Raw genomic sequence first — 23185 nt, 5'->3', positions numbered from 1 at the left:
CTGTGGTGGACTGTGAGTGGGCTTGGGTGACCAACTGCCCAATGGTCCCTGATGGGCCAGGTTGTTGGTCCAGATCCTGAAGTCCAGAGTTACTGTCATCACTGGGAGCATCTTCTGTTGGGGTACTGGATAGTCGTGGCACCTCCTCTCCGCTGACATTGGCTGGGGCACCTGTAGGGATGTAAGTGATGTATTATGCTTCACGTTTGTGACATATTGTACATCCCTGGCTTCCCCTCTATCATTGCTGCTGCCCTTCCACCTTTGTTTATGTAGGGTGATGTATTGTGTGATTGTTAGTTTCCCTATGCTGTGCATGCTTAAGTGATTGGTGTCCATGCAGGGCTGGGAGGGCTGTCCATGCATTGGTATGGCATGCAGGGCTAAGTACTGGGGTTAATCATATGTGTAGGTACAGTGTGTGGGATGGAGTGGAGTGATGGGAGTGAGGGTGAGGGGGTGTGATGGCATGCAGGTATGGGGGGTGATAAGTGATAAATGTTGACTTACCAGTGTCCAGTCCTCCAGTCCTCTGGCTACTCCAGCGAGTCCCTCAGGATGCAGTATCGCCAAGACTTGCTCCTCCCATGCTGTGAGCTGTGTGTGAGGAGCTGGGGGTCCACCTCCAGTCCTCTGTATAGCGAGCTGGTGCCTTGCTGCTATGGAACGTACCTTCCCCCGTAGGTCGTTCCACCTCTTCCTGATGTCGTCCCTTGTTCTTGGATGCTGTCTCATGGCGTTCACCCTGTCCACGTTTCTCCGCCATAGCTCCATCTTCCTGGCAATGGATATCTGCTGTACCTGTGCTCCAAACAGCTGTGGTTCTACCCTGACTATTTCCTCCACCATGACCCTTAACTCCTCATCAGTGAAATGGGGGTGCCTTTGTGGGGACATGGGTGTTGTGTGGTGTGTGTTGGTGTTGGTGACAGTGTATTGAGTAATATGGTGGGTGTGTGATGTGGGGTGTGTGAGGGATGTATGGGTGTATGTGGTGTGTGTGTCTAGTTGTCTCTGTGCTGTTCTTGTCAATCTCCTGGCAGTAATTGTTGTTTGTAAAAGGTTGTGGGTGATGTGGTTGTGTGTTTTATTGTGCTGTGGATGGGTGTGTGTATGAGTGTCAGGTGTGTGTTTTTGCTATTGGCCAATGTAGTGTTGTTTTGTATGTGGGTGTCCATTCTGAGCGCGGTGGTATGTAACGCCAATGGGTTACTGCCATTGAATGTCCGCCGTGGTGATTTGTGGGTCATAATGGGGTGGGCGTTGTTCTGTTGGCGTAACGGTATAGGTGTTGGGACCGACAGTTTACCACTGACCTTTAGGCTGGCAGATTTGTGTATTTGGCTTTATTCTGTCGGATTGGTGTGTGTGTCATAATATTGCAAACGGATATTTGCCACTACGGCGGTATGCTGGTGCCCGTCACTGTGGCAGTAAGCGGGATTTACCGCCAATGTCATAATGAGGGCCATATTCTTTATCATCTTGGTGATAAAATAATTTTACTATATACCAATTTTACCCCTTCTATCAAAATGCCTACGTTTGGTATCACCACCAGCATTGACGTTGTCTAAACCAGGACAGTATTCCACCGTAAAGTCCATTGCATGTAGGGAGATTTGCCACCTCAACAGTTTGGGATTTTCACTCCTCATTTGCGTGAGGCATCTGAGGAGCCTGTGCTCTGTCTAAATCTACCTGGAAGTAAGTCCCAAATTGGTACAGCTGCTTCAGTGCCCAGACCACAGCAAAGGCCTTCTTTTCAATAGCTCTACTCCTCTGTTCCTGGGGAAGTAACCTCCTACTAATGAAGGCTACAGGTTGGTCTAGGCCCTCCTCATTTAACTGTGCTAAGACAGCCACTATGCCATGTTTTGAAGCGTCTGTCTGCCCAATAGAATCCTAAGAAAACTCAGGGCCCCTGAGTACAGGTGCTGTACACATGGCTTCCTTTGAGGGCGTCAATGGCTTTCTGGCAGGCCTCTGTCCAATTTCCCCTTCTGGGCTGCCTCTTAGAAGTCAGCCTTGTCATGGGGGCAACACTGCTGACATATCCATAAACAAACCTCATGTAGTATCCTGTGAGGCCCAGGAAGGCCCTCACACCAGTCTGTGTTTTAGGGAGTTGCCATGCTAGGTCAGTCTCAATCTTGGCCTGGAGGGTATGCACCTTCTCTTCACTCCCTATGTGCCTTGATAGTCAGGCCGACCTGTTGCAGGGCCTGATGCACCTCCTGGAGATAGTACAGGTGTTCCTCCCAGCTGGGGCTGAATACAGCTATGTGGTCTAGATAGGTGGCATACAATGCCTCCTTCCCAGCTGGGACCCTGTTTACCAACCTCTGAAAGGTAGCAGGGACATTCTTTAAGCCAAAGGGCATCACCCTAAAGTGGAAATGGGCCTCTGGGGTTGAGAATGCAAGACTCTCTTTTGCCCTCTTGGCCAGAACAATATGCCAGTACCCTGATGTGAGATCAGAAGTACTGAGAAACTTGACAGTGCCCAGCCTGTCTATCAACACATCAGCTTTGGGAATGAGGTGTGCGTCAATCTTAGTGACTGAATTGAGTCCTCGGCACTCCACACCGAACCTCAGTTCTGTGGTGGTGCCCAGTGGGGCAGTCTTGGGGACCAGCACCACAGGGCTGGACCACGGACTGTTTGAGGGCTCAGTCATCCCTAATGCCAGCATCTTGGAGACCTCCTCCTTGATACTGGCCCTCACCTTATCTGACAGCCTGTAAATTTTGTTTTTGCCAAGCATACTGTCCTAAGTATCTATGCCATGGGTACTCAAATGTGTTAGTCCAAGGGTGAGGGAGAACAGAGAGGCGAACTGCCCCAATAATTGGTGACATTCACTCTGCTGCTCTGGGATCAGACTATGGCAGAGTTTAACACCCTCTACTGACTCACATTAATCTTGGGTTGACAGGAGGTCAGGGAGAGGTTCCCTTTCCTCTTCCACCCCTTCAAATGCCACCAGGAGCATGTTGACTTCAGACCTCCCAGAGTGGGGTTTGAGGTGGTTTGTTTGGAGCACCCTCAAGGGGTTTCTAGGAGGCTTGAGATCCACTAGGTAGGTGGAATCCCCGTTTCACTCCTTCATCTTGTATGGGCCTGCCCAGCAATCCTGGAGATGTCTGGGCTCCACAGGCTCCATACCCACACCTTTTGGGCAGGCTGAAACTCTACCAGAGTGACCTTCTGGTCCTACCAGAGATTCATCACTTCCTGACTGCCTCAAGATTATCCTTCGTCTTTTCCCCAAAGAGCTGCAACTGGTTTCAGAATGCCAGCACTTAGCTGACCACACTCTGAGGGGGTTTCCTGGAAGTTTGGTCCCACCCCTCTATCATAAGGCTGAAAAGTCCCCTAAAAGAGTGGCCATAGGGGACCTCAATGGGCTAAGCCAATCCTCTTCTGTGGCACATCTCTGTAGGCAAGTAGTAGGTAGGGCAGGAGGACGGTCCACTTATGCCTCATTGGCTCAAGTATGCCCATTATCATGCCTTTCAGGGTCTAGTTCAATCCCTTCACAAGCTTGTTGGTTTGGAGGTGATAGGGTGTGTAGAACTTGTAAGTCACTCCACACTCATTCTACATAGATTCAATGTACACCTCCTGGTTCCAAGTGGTATGGTTCTCTAAAACCAGGATGAACCTGTTGCTTAAAGCTGGCTTGGGGTCCAAGGGACCAACAATGTTGACGCCAAGCCTCTTAAAGGGAGTACCAACAACCAGTAAGGGCCTCAGGAGAGCCTTGAACTTTTTCCCTGATCCCCCTCTGGCCTGGCAGGTGGGACCTAAAGAATACACTAGAGGCCAGATTCACTTATTGCCAATAGAAGTGGGGGACAAGTATGTTGAAGATCCCTTCTTGCTCCAAATGTCCTGCTAGGGAGATATCATGAGCCAACCCCAATAGGAAGGTCCTGTAACACTGAGGGACCGCCAGCACATTGGCTATCCCAGATCCAGGAACCTTAGGCTCACTGAATAGGAGGTCATTCTCCCAATAGATAAGGTGATCTCCAGAGGTACCTGCTGCCTGGGCCTTAGCTTGCTCCCTCAAGCTCTCTAGAGTGGGACACTCCTTTTGTGCTTGGCAAAATTCTTCCCCGGTGGGCCTACCCTCAATTTGACAACCAGCCAGCTCAGGCAGGTCTCCCACTGGTGCAATGTCCTCCCTGGTAGGCTCAAGCGCATCCACCTCAGGTGCCCCATCAACATGTACCATGGGAACTTCAGGTGCTGGTTTACCACACACCTTTCCTTACCCTTCTTGACAGCTGCCTGGGCAGCCATGAACCTTGTGCTCATACAGACCAGTTTAGGCAACCCTCCCCATCTCCAAGTGTGACCTGACTCCAACTCTTTCCAGATAGTGTGCTCTACCTATAGGCACGGCAGGGCTCACAGAGACCTTTAGAGCTCCTGAGACACCCCCACTCAAGGGAAACCAGAGTCACCGATAAGTGACTTTTGCAGTTGTCTGCAACTATAGCTTGGTGGAAGGTGTTAGGGAGAACCTGCTCTAAGGACACCAGCTGACATCTCACAGTAGTGATGCCGGCTATTATGGCCCTCAGAGCCTACTGATGGTGACCCACTACCTATACTTAGAGGTATTTGCCGGCATATGGGCTTGTGGTCACTATCTCCATATCCCTCAGGGACACCAGGGTAACCTCTGTCCCTACTGCTAACTGGGACCACTTCCTGCTCAAGTGCTACACTTGCCAACCCAGGGATCTGCCCACTGGTGGGGGACTATGCCCTCCTCGGCACATGGTGTCTCCCTTGGCGTCCCTATTCTTGTAGCTCTCTACACTGGGGACAAACCTCCCTATTTGTCAAAGAACACTTTTTTCTTTGGCTCAGATTTGGACTGGTTACAGCTGTTCGCTTCGGAATTATATTGGGGGTCTTTTGAGAATTCCTTTAAGTTCATCTCACCCTGCTTTCTTCTGGTGGGACCCTTGACCACCCTTTTGGGAGTCCCTTCCGGATGTCTTTTAGGACACTCTGGTACTGGCCCAGAAGTCCACCTCGTCAGTCATCTTGATCTCCACTAGGTGCTGGCACAGCTCTGTAAAACAAATATTGAACATGTGGTCCCTGAGAATCAAGTTGTACAGCCCATTATAAATATTAACCTTGCTTTCCCGCACCCAGCCCTTCAGTCCCTTGCTGGACTAATCCAAGAAATCCACCTAAGACTGATTGGGGAGCTTCTGGCTATCCCAGAACCCCTGTCAGTACTTCTCAGGTTCTGCCCAAATTTAGGTGGTCATTACGACCCTGGCGGTCAGAGACCGCCAGGGGTAATGTAGCGTCCGTACCGCCAACAGGCTGGCGGTACGGAGGCCCTTATTACGACCGCGGTGGTAGCGCCGCGGTCGCACTGCCGGGGCCGGCAGTTTCCCACCGTTTTAGCCCCGGCGGTGATAATCCGCCAGGGCAGCGCTGCAAGCAGCGCTTCCCTGGGGATTATGACACCCCTGCCGCCAGCCTGTTTCTGGCGGTTTGCACCGCCAGGAAGAGGCTGGCGGTAAGGGGTGTCCTGGGGCCCCTGGGGGCCCCTGCACTGACCATGCCACTGGCATGGGCAGTGCAGGGGCCCCCTAACAGGGCCCCGGCCAGCTTTTCACTGTCTGCATAGACAGCTACTGCACCCGTCGCACGGCTGCAACACCGCCGGCTCCATTAGGAGCCGGCTCCTATGTTGCGGCCTCATCCCCGCTGGGCCGGCAAGCGCAAACTTGGTTTGCGCCCGCGGGCCCAGCGGGGATGTCATAATGGGGGCCACGGGGGTGCGGCCGCATTGGCGGCCGCACGGCGGTTACCGATTGGCGGGCGGCAGTAGCCGCCCGCCAAGGTCGTAATGACCCCCTTAGTGATGTATGGCTTTCACAGGGGTATACCTGGTTTGGCCCTCTACTTCAAGTGTGAGTAAGGTGTCGCTACCCACTGGAGGCAAAGATTTCCACATTAACCCCACCTCCGCCAAGTGCTCCACTGGGATCTTGTGTACCCTCAGGGTCACCTTGTAAGTAGAATACTATTTATCTATGTAATCTCCCACCAAATAATTGGGCATACGGACCTTCTTGTCTCCTTCAGGCACTGTGTGTATGCTGCCACCAGTGTCACTCCCCTGTCCACTTCTGATACTACCTAGTTGACTTTACTATCATTCCTGCCTGAAAGATAAAACTTTGCCAAATGATCTCTCTTGTTGTATATCCTGCACAATATTCAGGGAAGAACTTTCCTTATAGGTGGTTATGTGTCCAGCAAGCCACATATTTATCAAGATTCCTTGAACTTAATATTTAAATGAACGGAATGCGCAATTGATCACAAAATGGCCCCAGATTATGCCCAAAACATCTACGGCAAGCCCAAATAACCAAACAAAACACTCTCAAATGAAGATGGTTGCTCCCAGTTGTCTATAATCAAAATAAAGTACCAACGACCCAACACTCTAGATTTTGTACCATGGCTGTCTGTCTACGACGTGTGAGTATTATCAAACTCAGTGAGTGACGGGGCTACGACACAGGTGATCCGCTCTAACCATCTCCACCTGGCTATGTTGAGTGAGGGTATTCAGCCCGCGAGCATGTCGGAGCCCCCGCTATCTCTAAAGTCAAGCACAGCACCCTAACACATTGAGATTACAGGTGCCCTTGTAAAGGCCTATTTTTCCCATCCTTGTTGCCACTGTGAAATATGAAAGGTAGATCCAATTTGTAGGTTCAGAAGTTGTCCTTACTAATAAAATTCTCTCCACAGTTTGAGAGATGTCTTCTTCAAGCTCCAACTGTTCCCAAGGGAATAGGAGTCCTGCTGTATAATCTAGAGGACACAGGTGGCAGAATATTCCACCAGTTAAATGTACCTGGTGTTACAACAGAGTACATCAGAGACAATAGCACAGTGGGGCTTCTGGACTGTATGTGCTCCTTAAGCCTCTCCCATCTCAAACTATGTTAATCGTACAAAAAAGGCAGTTCTAGAGTCTGCATGTGTTTGCACTGCTGCTGCGCTAGCCTGGCTTCAACAAAGCGCCCTGCAGAGTGAGCGTCATCAAGTGGGCATGGGATGAGATAGAGTCACTTCTCTGGAAGATGGAGCTGGGCAGCTCCATGTCAGTGGTGAATGAACTGTTTCTTTAAGAGATGTGATTGAAGCAAGATACTTGTCTTCCCTTTTTCAAAGCAAAAGACAAACAGACATTTTGAAAAGCCAACATTTTGAAACAGTAACATCTAAAGCACAACATCAAAAATGTATAACAGCAGTACTGTGAATTCGAAAATTACAGATATCTTGAAGCACAGAGTAAACATTTTCCAAAGCCAGGAGCAAGGAGACCACAGCAATGAAAGTAATGTTTTCATATCCAATTCAAATAATATACCAGGAGTTTTCTCAAGAGCAGGGAGGCCTTTATGCTCACTATATTGAGATAGTGGGGACTAAGGGGAGGGGAAAATAAGATTTAAAAAGGTGCTAAGGCAGGAGTTTGCTAGAAATGAAAGGTGATCCACAAATGCATTGAAAGAAGTACAGTTTTGTGCTGGGTGATTCTAGAAAGGCAATGAAGGGGGCAATCCTGGGATAGAAGCGTAGCAAGGAGATGGCTGGAAGCTAGGGTACTGGATCCTACCTCTGCACAGTGTGAATTCTGATGTCTGTCTTGGCGTTTGTGTGTGTGTGTTTTCCATTTTGACAATTCATGAATAGGCCAGTGCTGTTAAAGTAGCATGTTATTGGAGTCCCGGCGCTAGGATTCCAAAACTACAGTAGCCCACACTCTTGACTAAGGCCTAACAAGGTTGTTTGAAAAAAAACAGCTACAAGCAAAACAAAGGCAGGGATCAGCCAGGGCCACTCACAGTAGTTCATCAAGATGAAGCATAACAGCACACCTTGAGGTGAGGTCCTGCATATTTCAGATGTATCACACTAGCAAATGAGTTCCCATGCCTGGTACAAGGGCACCTTAGCTTTTCAATGTTTGTCAGTCAGAAGAACGCACTGCTTCAAGTTCTGTTGACTTCTGTTCTTAGTTGTCCGCTCATGGCAACATCACACGTTCAGTGTGTATTTTTAAGGCAAGTTGAGGCTGTATTCTGTGTTGGCGAGAAGGGCTAGTGTTGGGAGGTTTATAATAGATGGATACCACATAAAAACAAACCCTACCAGAGGAGATACTGTACTCGGAGGGACTGCTACATTGTGGATTCAGTTTACCATACATACAATGTTGTTCGCTAGGTGACACTGTTGTTTGTGGCCGATCTCAGTCTCTCACTCCAAAGCTTGCTTTGTCACAGCAGGGCCTGTGCAAGGATCTTTGGGCCAGATTTAAGAAAAGTGGCGCTACATTACATGTAGCTCCACTTTCCTTTCGGCCCCTTGTGCCCCCCTACCCCCACCATGGGTGCGCCGTATTTAAAATACAGTGCACCATGGCACAGAGTAGGGGGAAATAGTGTCAGAATTTCTGATGCTATTGATGTACTATTCAGGGTTAGCACCAAAAGTTTGGCGCTAAGCCTGAACAGTACATAGGGCCCATTGAAAACAATGGCAGGCCCCCTTTTAACGCCTGCTCTGAGCAAGCGTTAAAAATGACGCAAAAAATGACGCACAGAAATCTTTTAGATTTCTTTGCACCATTTTGTTGGCCCCCTAACACCGGATATAGATCTTGCTCAAGTCATGTTATATTAAAGTTTTTTAAGACGCTATGCATACCAGTCTGTTGCAGCAAGTGGGTATCGATTATTGCGTTTTCTCTTGCAGGATTGATCAAAATTCTCCAGTTCTCCTGGAAGACCCTGTACTTTTGCAGATCGGAAAAAAATACAATAAGTCACCAGCCCAGATCGCCTTGCGCCACCAGCTCCAGAGGGGCATTGTGGCCCTGGCTAAGAGCTTCAATGCAGAGCGCATTAAGCAAAACCTCCAGGTGAGAAACAAAGTGTGGGTTTGGGAAATGTGGACCATTGTGTGTGATTCTGGAAGGTTAGCAGCATAGCAGCTACATGGTAGTCATAAAATAACCATTGTGTATTACTGGCAACTTGTATGAATGAATGAAGAATCTTTATAACTAAAACCATAAACAGTCTTTCATTAAAAATGTTTGAATAATTGACATTCATTTTTATTACAAGAGGCTTGGTAAGTTCTAGTAACCTCCCTGCAGTAGCTTCAGGGCACTTTGGGATAGCACGCTTAAGAGAGAGTGGTGAGCGGCAAAATACAGCATTTGCGAGAATCCATTGGTCGTGACCTGGTTGATCGTCCAGCAGGGATGAACAGTGGTCGGAGATTCTAGCTGCTGTCTGGATCCAACATGATCACAAAGCTTTGAAGAAGAGGAACAGTCCAGGGTCTTGGAGTCCAGGAGAACTTGGGGATCCAGCTGGAGAGGGCAATCAATGGAAGCTATGATTAGCCAAACAGTGTGATGTAAGGCTGGGATTTTTTTTTACTAATCTTATGGATTTGCAGTCTTCATTTTCCAATTTCCAGTTAGAGGTTGGGATTTTCACATTCATTCACCTTAGACCTGATGCAATCCACTGCCATAGGTCTTATATCTAAACAATAATTATCAGGACTGAGGATCCTGGTCAGTTATTGAGGGCCAGTTTTGTAAGATAGTTTGATGAATGAGTTCTACAAGGCAAAGTATTTCAAAGGTTAGTATTTAACTGGGAGCAAATGGTGGGTTTTCAGGGTCAGTATGATGCAATCATGCTTTTTTCAGACCGAACAACTAGCAAGCTGCATAGTTTTCACACTCTGTGGAGCTGTGAAGGAGATATATCCAGGAGATCATTTTATACACTGTTGCAATATACCAAGTATGACAACAACAAGGATTAGGATGTTTCTTTGAGAGCAGTGGAGTATCAGCAGAACCCCTTTTAGTAGACGTAGATTGGGGGAATGCTCCTTTGAGACCCCATTTATTTAGAGAAAATTAATGTTGCATTACTGTCAAAGATCACGCCTAATTTTTGGGCTTATCAATATAGGCTGAAGGAGAGATCAATTCCCTTGGACACACTAGATTGAATGGGGCTGAAATGACTGGGCAGAATTTCATTTTTTGTTGTTTAGGCAGAATACAACACAGTACAATCAAATCTAGAAATCCTATCTATAAATCAAATAAGATATCTGTTTTACTTATAAAAATTGTTCTTTGCGAGATTTAAAGCACAGAATATACAATATTGCTATTCAGTTGAATAGTCGTTCAAAATAAATTCAAGATGCCTAAAATAATCATATGTAATGATTAGCTACTTCACTTAACATTCTCAGAATACGGAGTATTAAAGCTCTTTCATCTCCAGTTATCATGTCACACAAGTCTGCAAATTAGGTATGATTTACACAAACTGAACAGTTAGTCAGTTGGTCCTCTATACAAAAATATGCAACACTTTTAGCAGTATTGTAAAACCAAACGTTACAGTTCAGTAAATACCTTAACCTTCAATGATCTGGCAACACAACAAAGATTATTATTTTGTTCTTTAAATGTATCTCTCTATCAAGGTTGGAGGATTTAGCAACCTTAACAGAACAGTCACTACCTCCAGACAGATGAGTAAAGATTCTGTGACACATTTATTCCATTGACCAGTAAACAAATATTTCTAATGATGGGGTCTATAATTTGCAAAACTGATGCAAGAGGCCTATTACATGAGAGATCCTTCCTTCGTCAGGATTGTTCTGTTGATAGGTTTGGTGTGATATTGGAAAATTGGAATATGTTCCAACTCCTTGTTATACTCAACAAAACAAGGTGATTGTGAGGAAATGGATTGCTGGTTGAGAGGGTGAGCCTTTCTAAAGCAACAGCCACAATCCTTGTCAGGGAGAACCAGAAAAGTCACAAAATTAACCTTTGCTTAACATTTTGGTCACTTGGCACAAACGCAGTCAATGAACAAAGAGGTACAAAGAGGTAATGTGTAAAGTATTATTGCAGCACACAAAGAGTAATAAAGTAAAAAGACAACACAATAAATATCCCACACCAATTAAGAAAAATAGAGTAAACTGCAATTCTTTATTTTACATCAAAACAACAAAAATTCAAACAGTAGAACCAGAGATATGCCATTTTAACGATTGAAGGTAAGCATAGCGCCTATAAGCACAAAGTGCCACTTGCAGTTATCTGGTCGTGGAAGACTGGCTGAAAGTGACAAGTTCAGGCCTACAGCTATGGAGAGCAAGCCAGATACAGGTTAGTTCCATTCAAAAAGTTACCCTTTCAAAGTCCGGCACAAAGAGTCCAGTTCACGGTGAAGGCGGCTGCGAAGAGCAGGAAAAGAAGTAGGGTGAGGAGCATCCCAGGCTTCACGGATGGTCGTCGCTGGAGCAAGAAGATCTTGTTGGGCGTTGCGGAGGGTCAATGCTTGCGCTTCACGTTGCCGGTCACCGCAGGCTGTCGATGCTGTAGCACAAATTGCAATCTTGTGCTGCTGCTCGTTGCTGGGGGTCAATGTAGCGTGAAGAGTCGGAGCTTCGCTTTTATGGTCGTCACGGGCAGCAAGATCTTCGTGCGTACAGACCTTTTTTGTCGCAAAGAGCCCATAACTTTCCCTTTTCTTCTAGGAGGAGCTCAACTGAAGCCACACCAAGGTTCCAGGACCTGGGAGGTACCTCTTGTAGATCAGGAACTCACTCCAGCTGAGGCCAGCAGGACTGAGGCAGGTACAGCCAGGTCAAGTGTAACAGGTCAGCTGGGCAGTGCTGGGAGACCTCTGGAGGCTACTTTGTCCCTGAGCTCAAGACAGGTAGCCTGAGATTTAGGGAGCAGGCCCAGTCTTCCTACTCAGACAGCAGGGCAGTACTTTGGCCGTAGGACACTCCTTCCTCTGTAGTATCCATAGGTACATAAGTACACTGAAGAGTGGGTCTGATAGTCCTAGCTTTAAACCTGGTGCTTGTGGAAGAAACATCTAGAATTTTCCCCTCACAGAGGTGTCTGAAATGTCCTGCTTCCCTGTCCTGGCTCCACTGGGCAAGGGTCACAAAAGGCTAGTGTGACTTTCTTTGTGTGAGTGTTGAGGGGTGCCTTTGAAAAGCAAGTGTGGTAAATGACAGCCCCATCCCTCCCATTAAGTCAGGATGGCCATCCTGCCAACACCCAGTGCCTCTTTTGTGACACTATCTGGGAGGAATACACAAAGTCCAACTGCCAATTACACCTAGTCATGGGCCTAAGGAACAGGCTACAGGGACCAAATGGGTAGGACAAGAGAATGCCAGCTTTCTAAAAGTGGCATTTTCAGAAATTTCAGTTAAAATCTGACTTTACCATCAGGGAGGGTGTTTCAAATTACAATTCATTTCAGTGTAAACGTGACATTTCTACCATTTCCCAATCAAAGGTTACCTCTTGTAAAATGTAATAAGGTAACTCAATCACATCCTACAGGGGAGGTAGGCCATGCAGTAGGGAAAAACAAATTTAAGAGTTTTGTTCTACCAGGACATGTAAAACCTAAAAGTACATGTACAACTTTTCAAATACACTGTACCCTGCCCTATTGGATTTTTAGGGCCTACTATAGGGGTAACATATTATTGGAGTTGCTAGCTTATAATTTACCTTGCACTCAAGCATTGTCAAGGGATATTAGTTTTGACTTTTGATTGAGAGCTCTTTTTAAGTTTGATGCAATGGTGAATGTTCCATGCAATAAAAAATATTGCATACCAAATAGAACAATGGCTCAAGGGACTGGTCTGCAGACCTACTTTGCGATTCTTTTTATTTTTGGATAAACCAATTTTTATTGGTATAATTTATACAAAAACATAAATATCAAGATTGTGACACAGATACACCCCAACATGCCCCTGGAAAGGAAGAGCAATCACTGTTAACCTTCTTATCAAAATGCTCACAATATAACAGCCGTTGATACGTACGATCTCCCACTATCCTCACAACCTTAACCCAGTTGACTCAGCCATTTGCCCCAAATTCTGTCATGTTTCCATGGGCACCCGGGCCTTATTTTGCGATTCTTAAGAGAGAGGTATACAAGCGCTACAGATCAGGAATGGACGAGAGATCTGTTACATGCTAATTCATTATTGGTGCCTCGCTGGTACTGGTAGAAATCTAGTGCCTGATTTATTGTTTGGCAGATGGAGTGCAGTCCTTCAGGGTGGGGAGGCCATTATCTCCACCAAAGTGACGGACCGCCATCACCAAATTTAGAGATAACAGCCGGCCCAGTGGCCCTGCAGTCATGGAGGTTCACTTCATAGTGCAAAAAGTTTGTCGGTTGGCCGCGTTGCTTTTGGCAGCTGACCACAAAGTTTTTAAACTTTTCCTTATTTCTTAAAAACAAAAACAAAAAAAACTAATGACCCTCACACCCTGGGAGTTTTGGGTCTTTATTTGTTTGTTCTATCTGTGACAGACATAAAGATATTACATTACACCGCCCACCCTATTTAGGTAAAAAATTAATGTTTTGCAACTGTAATTCGGTGACAAAACACTCATTCATACCACTGTGATTCTGTATTTGGAAGAGATGCCCTAAAGACATGCCCCTTCCAAATACTGAATCATTAAACACAAATTGTGACACAATTCTGACTGCAAAAATACCTTCTCATATGTACAAATCTCAAATTGCGATTTGATAACGTTACTGAATCGTAATTTATTCATTTTAGATATGATAACGCATTGCTGCAATTAGAAATGGCCTGATTCTGTGATTGGGGCCTTTTCCAAAAGCAAAAATGCTTATAGATATGACCCAAAATGTAGAAATCTAATAATGGAAACTGGAGATATGCATTTTTGAAGAATTATGGAAAAAAGGACCAAGAAAAATATATCACTGAATGTAAGTAAATGGTCGTGATAGACTTGAACTAACGCGCAATTTCACATATACTCACCAGTGCTCTCCCACAGCTAACACTGAAATCCAGTTTGAAGCAGGCCCTGGACCCACAACAAATTCTGCTGCTCTCAGACGGGCCATCTCTGTCCATTCAGGTAGCCCTGTCAATTAAATTGACCTATTGTGTGCTTCCTGGAAGGAATTTCTTGTATCATTAATGGTTGAGTACAGGCTGACCGGCTGTCAGAAACTATTGCTAAATAGACTCCCAAAGGCTAAGGTAAGTAGAGCGTAACCTTGCCAAAGTGACATTCACTTAATATGTATTAAAACACAACTACATCATTGATATGATTTTTAATAATTATAAAAATAGTAGATCAATTATTTGTCTAGCTGGTACCAGTCCCAAGATAGCAATATTAATATTTGGATATGTTTTCAAGTTTTCAACATAGGAGAGTTGGAGCCTGCAACACTGAAATTGGCTTTTGGGGCCTTGTGATAGTACATCTATTAGTTCATGAAGCAGTGGCTCCCCTAGTGGAATGTTTTCATCTATGGTTTTCACTCATTCACTGAAGGATTGATCTTGCACATGTGCTGTACCTTATACTAGTTCTCTTCTGCATTATGTCACTTAGAATTAACTATTTTTTTCCACAACAGATCTTTGACTTCCATTTAGTACCTGAAGATATGAAAATCATTGATCGACTCAACAGAAACATGCGCTATGTTTGTATGAAAATGTAAGTCATTATTTGGGGGCAAATAGTTAATGAATCAATCAAATGGCTCGATGTTTTGATAAGTGGACTGTATTTAACAAATTAGGAAAGACTACATGAAAATAAGGAATGTACCATGAATATCAGTGGTTAGCCTTCCGAACATGTGAGATTCATCTCATGAAATACCTCTTGTTATTGATCTTGTCCAATTTGGGCTTGTACTTTGCTGATTACTCTTGCAGTAGAGTACAACAAAGAAAGCACAGCAAATCAATATGCCACTAATTATGTCTCATGTGCTCAAAATAAAGAAGGTGGTAAGTGCACCAGAGGTCCAGCAAAAGGAACTACTGTCAAGTACCCGAGAAGAGGGATCCATCTGGATCCTCTTTTGCTCTGCAGCATGTCCACTGGTAGGAAATGTGACTAGCACTGGTGTAGCTTGGCCAGTAAGATTGGTGGGGTGTGAGCTTCAGATTTCCCAACAATCACGCTGGCACATAATGTTAAAATTAATTATACGACAAGCAGGGGGCACAAGGAGGACATTAGGGACAGCGGAAAAGGTGAGGAATGTGGATTGGTAAGGGTACTAAGTGAGAGAAAGCTCATTATTTTGTGATGTAACCAACATTTTGTAAGTATTTCCAAACAGAGAGAGGAAGACTGTGTGTGTTTTTGTCTGTGTTTGAAAAAATTCCTGGTGAAATCCGACAGACACCGTACAATACCCAACTGAAAGCACCTGTACCCAACTAATTATAAGAAAATACATTTATTAGGGGGGTATGACACTCCAAACACCCCCTCTGAAGCTATGCCCCTGGTGACTAGCATCCACGTAAGGCCCACCAAGATCAGAGCCTAATCTGTAGTTCTTACTACTCAATCCATCCTCATTCACCAATTGACTACATTTCGTATGAGCAACGTTAGTGGAAACAACTGCCAGTGAGTAGCTGGCCAGTGTATGTTGGGAAATCGGTTCTTCCACGTTCCTCAAGAAATTGAGTTTATTGAGGTCAGTGGGTCAAGCCATCCATGTAGGTTCAGCTAACTCCTTCTTTAGGAGTTATTCAAACCCTGCTAAAAAATCAAATCAAGCACAATTAATGATTTCACTGTGTTTCGACTGAGTTGTTGCTCCAGATCCAACGTTTTGAACAACAAAAGGACAGAATTACATCCTCAACCCATATTTATACTCGTATTGCTACCAAAAGTCCAACACTTTGGGCCTTATTTTGAGTGGGCAGACAGGAAAGCCTGTCTGCCAAACTCCCGACAGGGTGGCTTCGGCCTTAGGGGTGACCTATTAGGAGTTTCCCAGCCTAGCAGTAAACAGGTTACAGCAATCCCCCTGCTCTTACTCGAGCCAGTGGCAGTGCTGTAGCTAGCAGGGTGCACCAGAACCCTTGCAATGTTCACTGTCTGCAAAGACAGACAGTAAACATGGCGAGGGTGCTGGGCAGGGGGACCCATGCACTCCCCATGCCAAGTGCATGGGCAGTGCAGGGACCCCCTCTGGCCCCTTGCACCTGTTCTCCACCAGTCTTTTCATGGCAGTGAACCTTCCATGAAAAGGCTGGCGGAGAACAAGGTCGTAATCCGCAGCGCTGCATGTAGCGCTACCCTGGTGGATTACGAACTCCGCCACCTCCATGGATCCTGGCGGTGCTGGCAGAACCCTGCTTTATGTGGCGGTCGGACTGACACAGCAGCAGTGGTCCTGACCGCCAGCCTTGTAATGAGGCCCTTTGTGTTAACTTTTTTCACCAGTAACATGCTTTTGCTAACATTAAAGGTGAAATCCAGGCAATAGTAATGTGCACTCAGCTCTGAGTTACTGCTAGCGCAAAAATGCGTGCACCCATTTCTGTACGAGCACCATGGTTGCCAAGATCTCCAATTCATCTCATGAGCCAGTCAGGAGACAAAACTCACAGCTGACCAATGCACTGTTTGAGCAGCGTTCTGTCTGGATGTACGTAACCAGTTAGAGAATTTTAAAGCACTTATTTGTTTGCCATGGATGAATGAATGAATAAAAAACAGTTCCAAGGGGCGTCCCAATGCTAGAGACATTGCAAGCTTAACAGTGGAATACTGATTAAAATGAAAAATTCAGGTTTTTATTTTTTTCGGAACATTATAATGGTAAGTGCCGTATGCAGGTCAACTGGGAGAAGATTCTAGTGTTTGGCAGCAGTAAAAAGAAAGGACTCCCACCCACTCATGCTAAGACCGGGTACAGTGAGGAACATATTTCGCATTGACTGTAAAGCTCTCTATGCATTGTACTTCTGTGCTGGCCTTTGGCAGTATTTAGGACCTGTTCAGGTATTGGCCCAGTGAATAGAAGGTTATTAAAAAGAACCCTCTTATGGATGGAGAACCAGTGTACGTCATGTAGGTGACTCTGAACAGAAAGATGGCCCAGTCGTTTTAAGGATTTTACAATTTGAGCCAAAGGTGTTAAGTGCAAACTCAATACGGTAGGGCTAAGGGAAAAGCCCCGAAGAACTCCCCCTCTTTAAGCTGGGAAGGGTTGGATTTGTAAGGGCCGCGGCTGACTTTCTGAGACCGAGTTGGGAGGAAAGAGTGTATCCACCTTGGTGCCGAGTCACAAATACCCTAACTGTCCAATAGAATGGAGTGTGACACGGTGTTAAATGCCGCTGATAGATCTAATAGCATTGAAGGAGCACAACCTCCGTTGTCTAGGGTGGGACAAAGCTGTCCGAGACTGCTAGAGGAGCAGTGTCTGTACTGTTACCAGAAACCCCACTGCGCGTCATCCAGGAGAGAGTTTGCTTCAGGAACGCTTGACGGCAGCCTATTTACTACTTTTGAAAGATTTTAGTTTAGTACATGCAAGGGAGAAACAGGCCTAAAATTCACCAAAATGGCGGGCTTTGTGTCCGGATTCTTTATCACAGGGACTACTGTTACAGATTTCCAGGAGGAGGATGGGTCCTCAGAAAAGGTCACAAGCAGCTCCAGGTCCACTGTCATGAGGCTAGATGAGTAATAACTGATTACTGTAACAAAAACCCTTGTTTATGTCACAGAGAATGTAGGAGTGACTCGGAAGAAAATGAAAAGCATAGGCTTCCTGACGTAAATTCTCAGTAACTTCCTGCAGAGATTGTATGCTGTATTGAACAATTTACAGATGATTAGGCCACTGCCTCGTTCCTTTTCATCTGGAAACTGCTTGCAGTCCCAAGCGTTGTGACGTACATGGCTGAGTCACCCAGAAGTCCATCTTCAGATGTAAGCAGAAATGGCAGCCATTTTGTAAATCGAAATAACTTCAATGGCTGCTATTTTAAAACACTACTGACCGGTGTGATGGGCGTCTGCAGAGCAGCCCCATTGCATATGCAATAAGCTACATGACCTCATTTACCAAAAGGCACATTTTACCACAGACACCTGGGTCTGTGGGGATCGGTGGTTTGGAGACAGAGTTAGTCTGAAGTAGAGCCATTTCTCAAAAATGGTCTTATTGTAAATGTCAATGTTGTTCCCAAGCTCGGGGATTTATATCTGTTGGTGGGTGGCTTAGGTTTAGAGCTGGTCAAAAATGCAGTACTTCAATTACACCCAGTTCCCATATGGATCGACTGTTCCTCGTCTAACCTATTCCTTACTTATATTCAGTTAACACTTTTTTTGCCCAGAATGACCACTGAAAGAATGTAAATACTTGTTTTGTATTTTCTAGGTGCGTTGATCACCCTGAATATCCGTTCCACGATGAATATTAGCAAAACCATGCAGTGATGCGAAAGGTGTCTTGACCTCGGCGATTAACTCTACTAGTGACCACAACTACATAAAACATGAGTGGCAGTGGGAGAATAAATAAGAGAAAAAGGAGAAACATTGCCTTTTTCATGAATGACGTGTGCTGCACAAGAGGGATGAGCTTCCCTTGGTCAATTCAGTTTTTAGTAAACTTACACCTTGCCTAAAATAAACACTAAAGTTAAAGATCTGCATAGATAATCTGGTAAACCAAGGAACAAATGATGAGATTGTACTCAAATGTTTTGCAATTTATTGCCAAACTAAATAAACAAATTTCCATAAACTAGGATCCGTGTTTTAATTGTTTTCTACCATGTGGTAAATGTGGAAAAGAAGCTCTGTGTGGAAATATGTAAAAATTCAACATCACAAAGTACAACATCTCACCTCTCTTGCAGTTCTGAAGCAGAAACAGCATCTTCGTCACCTCCCTCATACATACAACAGGCACAAGCAGATCTGGCCTCCTCTAAATGCATACAAGGTGATTGGTACCAGGGACACAGACAGAATTGTTGCAAGGTCTGTAAATTGCAATGAAGGTGAGAGAGCGTAGTTTAAATATCGTATATTATAGACGTGAAATGTTTACATTAACAAAGCAACATTAATAAATAATAATTAAAATGTATTAATAAACGTAAAGATTTACTCATTTATGAACACTAATGTTGAATAATTAATAATCTTTCAAATATACACATTATTACGATCATAAATGTATGCATTAGAACTTGTATGTCTTAAGTTAGCATGAGTCGCGAACTAGCTGTGTAACTCTCATTTAAAGCGTATTTTTCTGCTTCTTCTGTGTGCGGACTTGCAAATGACCATGACCTAGCTATTGTTCTTTTTTGTATTAGTTCGAAACATGAAGGAATCTTCTCATCCGCATGCTAGCAGCTTTTAGTATAAAGTTATGTGCTTCGAAACATTAATGGACACTCTCAAGGACAATGAGACGAGGGGAAGAGAACTTCTGACCTGAGACGTGTGCCAAGACGGGGAAGTAACCCCGGACGTACCACCTACGAAAATGCTGATTATGAAGACCAATTGAAAGACAAACTAATATCAAGAAATGACACATGCATTACTTAATGTATAATTTGATTGGTTACCAATGATGGGGTGTAGTCACTAACCAATAGAATTTTGGGGGAATGTATTACGAAAAGGGGATAAAAACTCATGACACAAGAGACAAGACGCATTAGGTAGGGAATGATACCGATTGCATCCAGAAACTCTGTCACTCTATTTGGTGATTTGAGACTTAGACAAACTATCCTAGCCCATAGACTGCCCTATTACACTTTCCTCCTTATGAGGAGAGTGTCCCTTGCTTCTAATTTAGATAGATTGACGGTGAACTATCTGATGTCCTGAAGACGAAGACTGATCCTGTAAGCTGACCTAACTCGAGGAGGGTAATTATTAATGCTAACAAAATCTATATGCCTTTCTTTCTAGGTACCAACTGCTGTATGTTTAATTAGGTATCTTAGTTAGATGTTTTCCAAATTGATGTTCTAAATTGTTTTGCATGAAGCCCAACATGCTAATGCTAATTTGAGGTTAGATGAGGTATTCATTTGACGGACGTTACTGACGTGACTGACATGTAGCTATGCTGAACTGATATTCTATTGTTTATCATGCACTATGGTCTATTCTCCATTTTCGTATCTATCCTATGATTCTGATCATCGCATTGTTGAAAGTTCATCATAATTGCCACTTTGTGATTATGCTTTTATGCTTCTTGGTTTTGAGATTAATATGTTTATTATTATTAGATTGTAATCAATAGGGAATAAATTCACAAATCTACCTTTAAGGTGTGGTTATTTGAGTCTAAGAACAACTGAATGCGCCGAAGATTTATTAATGGTTATTGTGAAATATATTTTGATGTTTGGTAATCTCGTTTTACGGAGACTCACCACTGGGTCCAAAGGTTCATCGACCTAAAACGTGTCCTGATGTGTATAAATTGACATAGACGGACGCGTTAACAGTTCTGGTAGCAGAGTTCGGTTTGGCCCTTGGGGGCCCTAGGACGGAGTTTTCATTGTTAATTTTGTTTTCTGTGATAATGAAATTTGGCAAAACGATGAGTGGCTAGGTTCACCATGGGCTCTCCTGGGATCTCGGAGCCTGCCTAAGATGAGTTGGGAATGTTCTCGGCGCCACAGTATGTGTGGTTAGGGTCTTTGCGCTTGCTCAAAGCTTATGCATCTTGCAGGAGATTGTGAGATTGTGTGTATTTAGGCCAAGATAAGTGTCGTTTAGCAGGAGTGGGCGTACTCCACAGTATGAGAGTAGGGAAGTCGGCGTACTTCATGTGAATGCAGCGCTTATTGTTCAAAATTATCCACGTGGTTGGTTAAGGTACGGACCTGTTGAGGTCTAAGACTCCGGAGTAGGATGAGAATTATGGTTTATGTTGTAATCTGTGTGGTTTAATAGGTCAATCGGGCGTGGTTGACAAGTCAAGTTTGAGTCACAACGTATGTAAGAAACCTTCGATGGAGATTTGACAAGCTCTAAAGTGCACTAGAGGGAGTCATTGACAAGTCGAGAGTAGGATTTGCGGGTCGAATTCTGCTTGCGCATGTGGGATCTGAGAAGGAGAGAGTAGCGGCCGAGGCTTCAAGTGAAATCTCTGTAAAGTTCTGAAGCGAATGTGTTACCCTTCCTGTAGTAAATTGGTAGATTTGTGTTGTCATTTTAAATTGTTTGCAATAGATCGCATTAGTTTGTATGAGTTGTAAGGAGTTAGCGAGGTGTGGACAAGCCGCAAGACTTTGTCAGCTGCAGAGTGTGTATGGGTGTGACGTCAGTGGTGCCGCGCTGGGATAGGTCAGATGTTAAGAGGGGTCGCGCACGGATTGGCTGCCGTTCGTGAGAGACAATAGGGTGAGCAAAGGGCAGGTGAAGAGTGTCTTGGGAACTAAGCCGTTTCTTGATTAAATATAAAATAAAATGAATTTTGTTAAGGCATTCAAAAGCGCTTTGAGGGGAGATGTGTACATTGTCGCAACTGACAGGGAACCTACACCGCCTGAGGGTACTCCAGCTTATACAGTTATGGAGGAAAAGGGTGTTGCACCTTGTTTATGGATAAAACAATGGCGCAAGTTGACAGAAAAAGAAGGGTGTCTAGCGTTTCCGGAACATGGGACATTCAATCAAAAGGTATTAGAAAACTTGAGGTGGATTTTAAGTACACAGAAACCACCCCGAGACCGGCACAATATGAGGCTCTAGCGATCTGGGATCTGATGGCTCTTAAACATAGGCAGGAAAGGTTTCACAGGAGATTGACGAGGGCAGAAAAATCCTATGCAGAAGCAAGATGGGACAACGAGAATAAGATGTGGAGACGGGGAATAGTAGATGGGTTAAAGCTGTTTCCAGCGATAACACAGGGAGAAGAGACACAGGGAAAGAAAGCTTCTTGCAAAACTAACAAAGACTCAGGCAAAGATAAAGAACAAAAAAGGTCCTGGGAAGAAGAGGATGATTCAGAGGATGAGGAGTTTATGGATAGATTGCTGCATGATCGACCACCACCTTATGCGGTGAGTGACGATGTTCCGAGCACTAGCTTGGATCCTGGGAACCAGACGCGGGAGAAGGGAGTTACTGATACGGTACAGACTAGCGATACAGCTTTGATACAGAATGGTGACAGTGTACCTACTGCACCAGACGTACCGATACAGTTGCAACCTCCACCACAGATAAAAAGAATTTATCCCGATGTTCCAGTGCTCGAGACTACTACGAACTTGGTGGTGCCGCCAGACCCGATATATGCAAAACCAAGATTGGTTCAGATTGAGTCAACCCCACAGTTAGTGTCACAACCACCACAACTGATACCAGGGTATAACCCAGTAGCGGGTCCTTTGAAAGAACCTGCACCAGGATTATTAGAGCAGACCTATGGTGTTGCAGCTCCTAGAAGCCTGGGATCAGGTCAGACACCTGCCGCAATATCACTACCTATCACTGTTGGTCCCCCAGTACCGTTATATGCCCAAGGCAGAACAAGGACATGTGAACAGGGAGTTATGACTAATGAAATGATAAGAGGAGGGCCTAGTAGAACTCCACAGATAATGGTCCAAGGAGGACAGGTTTCCGAACAATCAAGACCCTTAATGGACCTTAGTCCAATAGGGGCACCTCTTGAGGCAATGCGACAAGCAGGGTTGGGAGTCCTGACTCCCCAAACCATGAGTACAAATACTTCATATACTCCAATGATACATGCAGGGAACATTTCACTGCAGGGTTTTACAGTACAACAGTTAAATGAGTGGTTAGAGAAAACTTGCACATCACAAAAGACTACAGCGACTACAGTATCCGAAGCCAATCCTGAAAAAGAAAAACAAGATGTATACCTGAATCTAGTACGACTAGGAGCAGAAGCTTCTTAGTTGGTGGAAGGAACAATGGGGGTGAACAGGTTAGAATCCTACACTGAGGCAGAACTGAGATACTTATGCCCTAAGATTACCAAAGAAGTAGGGAAAATACACCAGAGATTAACGAATTTGGCAGACAAATACAATATCGACATTGGGAACACGAAACATTTGAAACGAAGCTACAGATTAGACTTCGACACAAAAGATTTTGAACACATGAGATCCGCAGGCATGAAGACACACCTGAAAGAATTGCTG

General features: G+C 44.8%; 1 protein-coding gene across 3 annotated transcripts in view; it reads left to right on the top strand.

The window, feature by feature from the left end:
- The window catches only part of LOC138287471 (aldo-keto reductase family 1 member C1-like), a 194990-nt gene extending 175999 nt beyond the window's left edge, over positions 1–18991 (top strand). For all 3 annotated transcript variants that reach the window (XM_069227913.1, XM_069227911.1, XM_069227912.1), the window contains exons 8-10: positions 8828–8993; positions 14602–14684; positions 18397–18991. In XM_069227913.1, the coding sequence (XP_069084014.1) occupies positions 8828–8993; positions 14602–14684; positions 18397–18439 (292 nt within the window). In that variant the 3' untranslated portion in view covers positions 18440–18991. The remainder of the gene's footprint in view (positions 1–8827; positions 8994–14601; positions 14685–18396) is intronic.
- Positions 18992–23185: the final 4194 nt, after the last annotated feature.

Source organism: Pleurodeles waltl, chromosome 4_1, assembly GCF_031143425.1.
Source record: "Pleurodeles waltl isolate 20211129_DDA chromosome 4_1, aPleWal1.hap1.20221129, whole genome shotgun sequence".
Taxonomy (NCBI): Eukaryota; Metazoa; Chordata; class Amphibia; order Caudata; family Salamandridae; genus Pleurodeles; species Pleurodeles waltl.
Note: the sequence above shows the minus strand (reverse complement) of the source record. Positions and strands in the feature narration are given on the sequence as shown.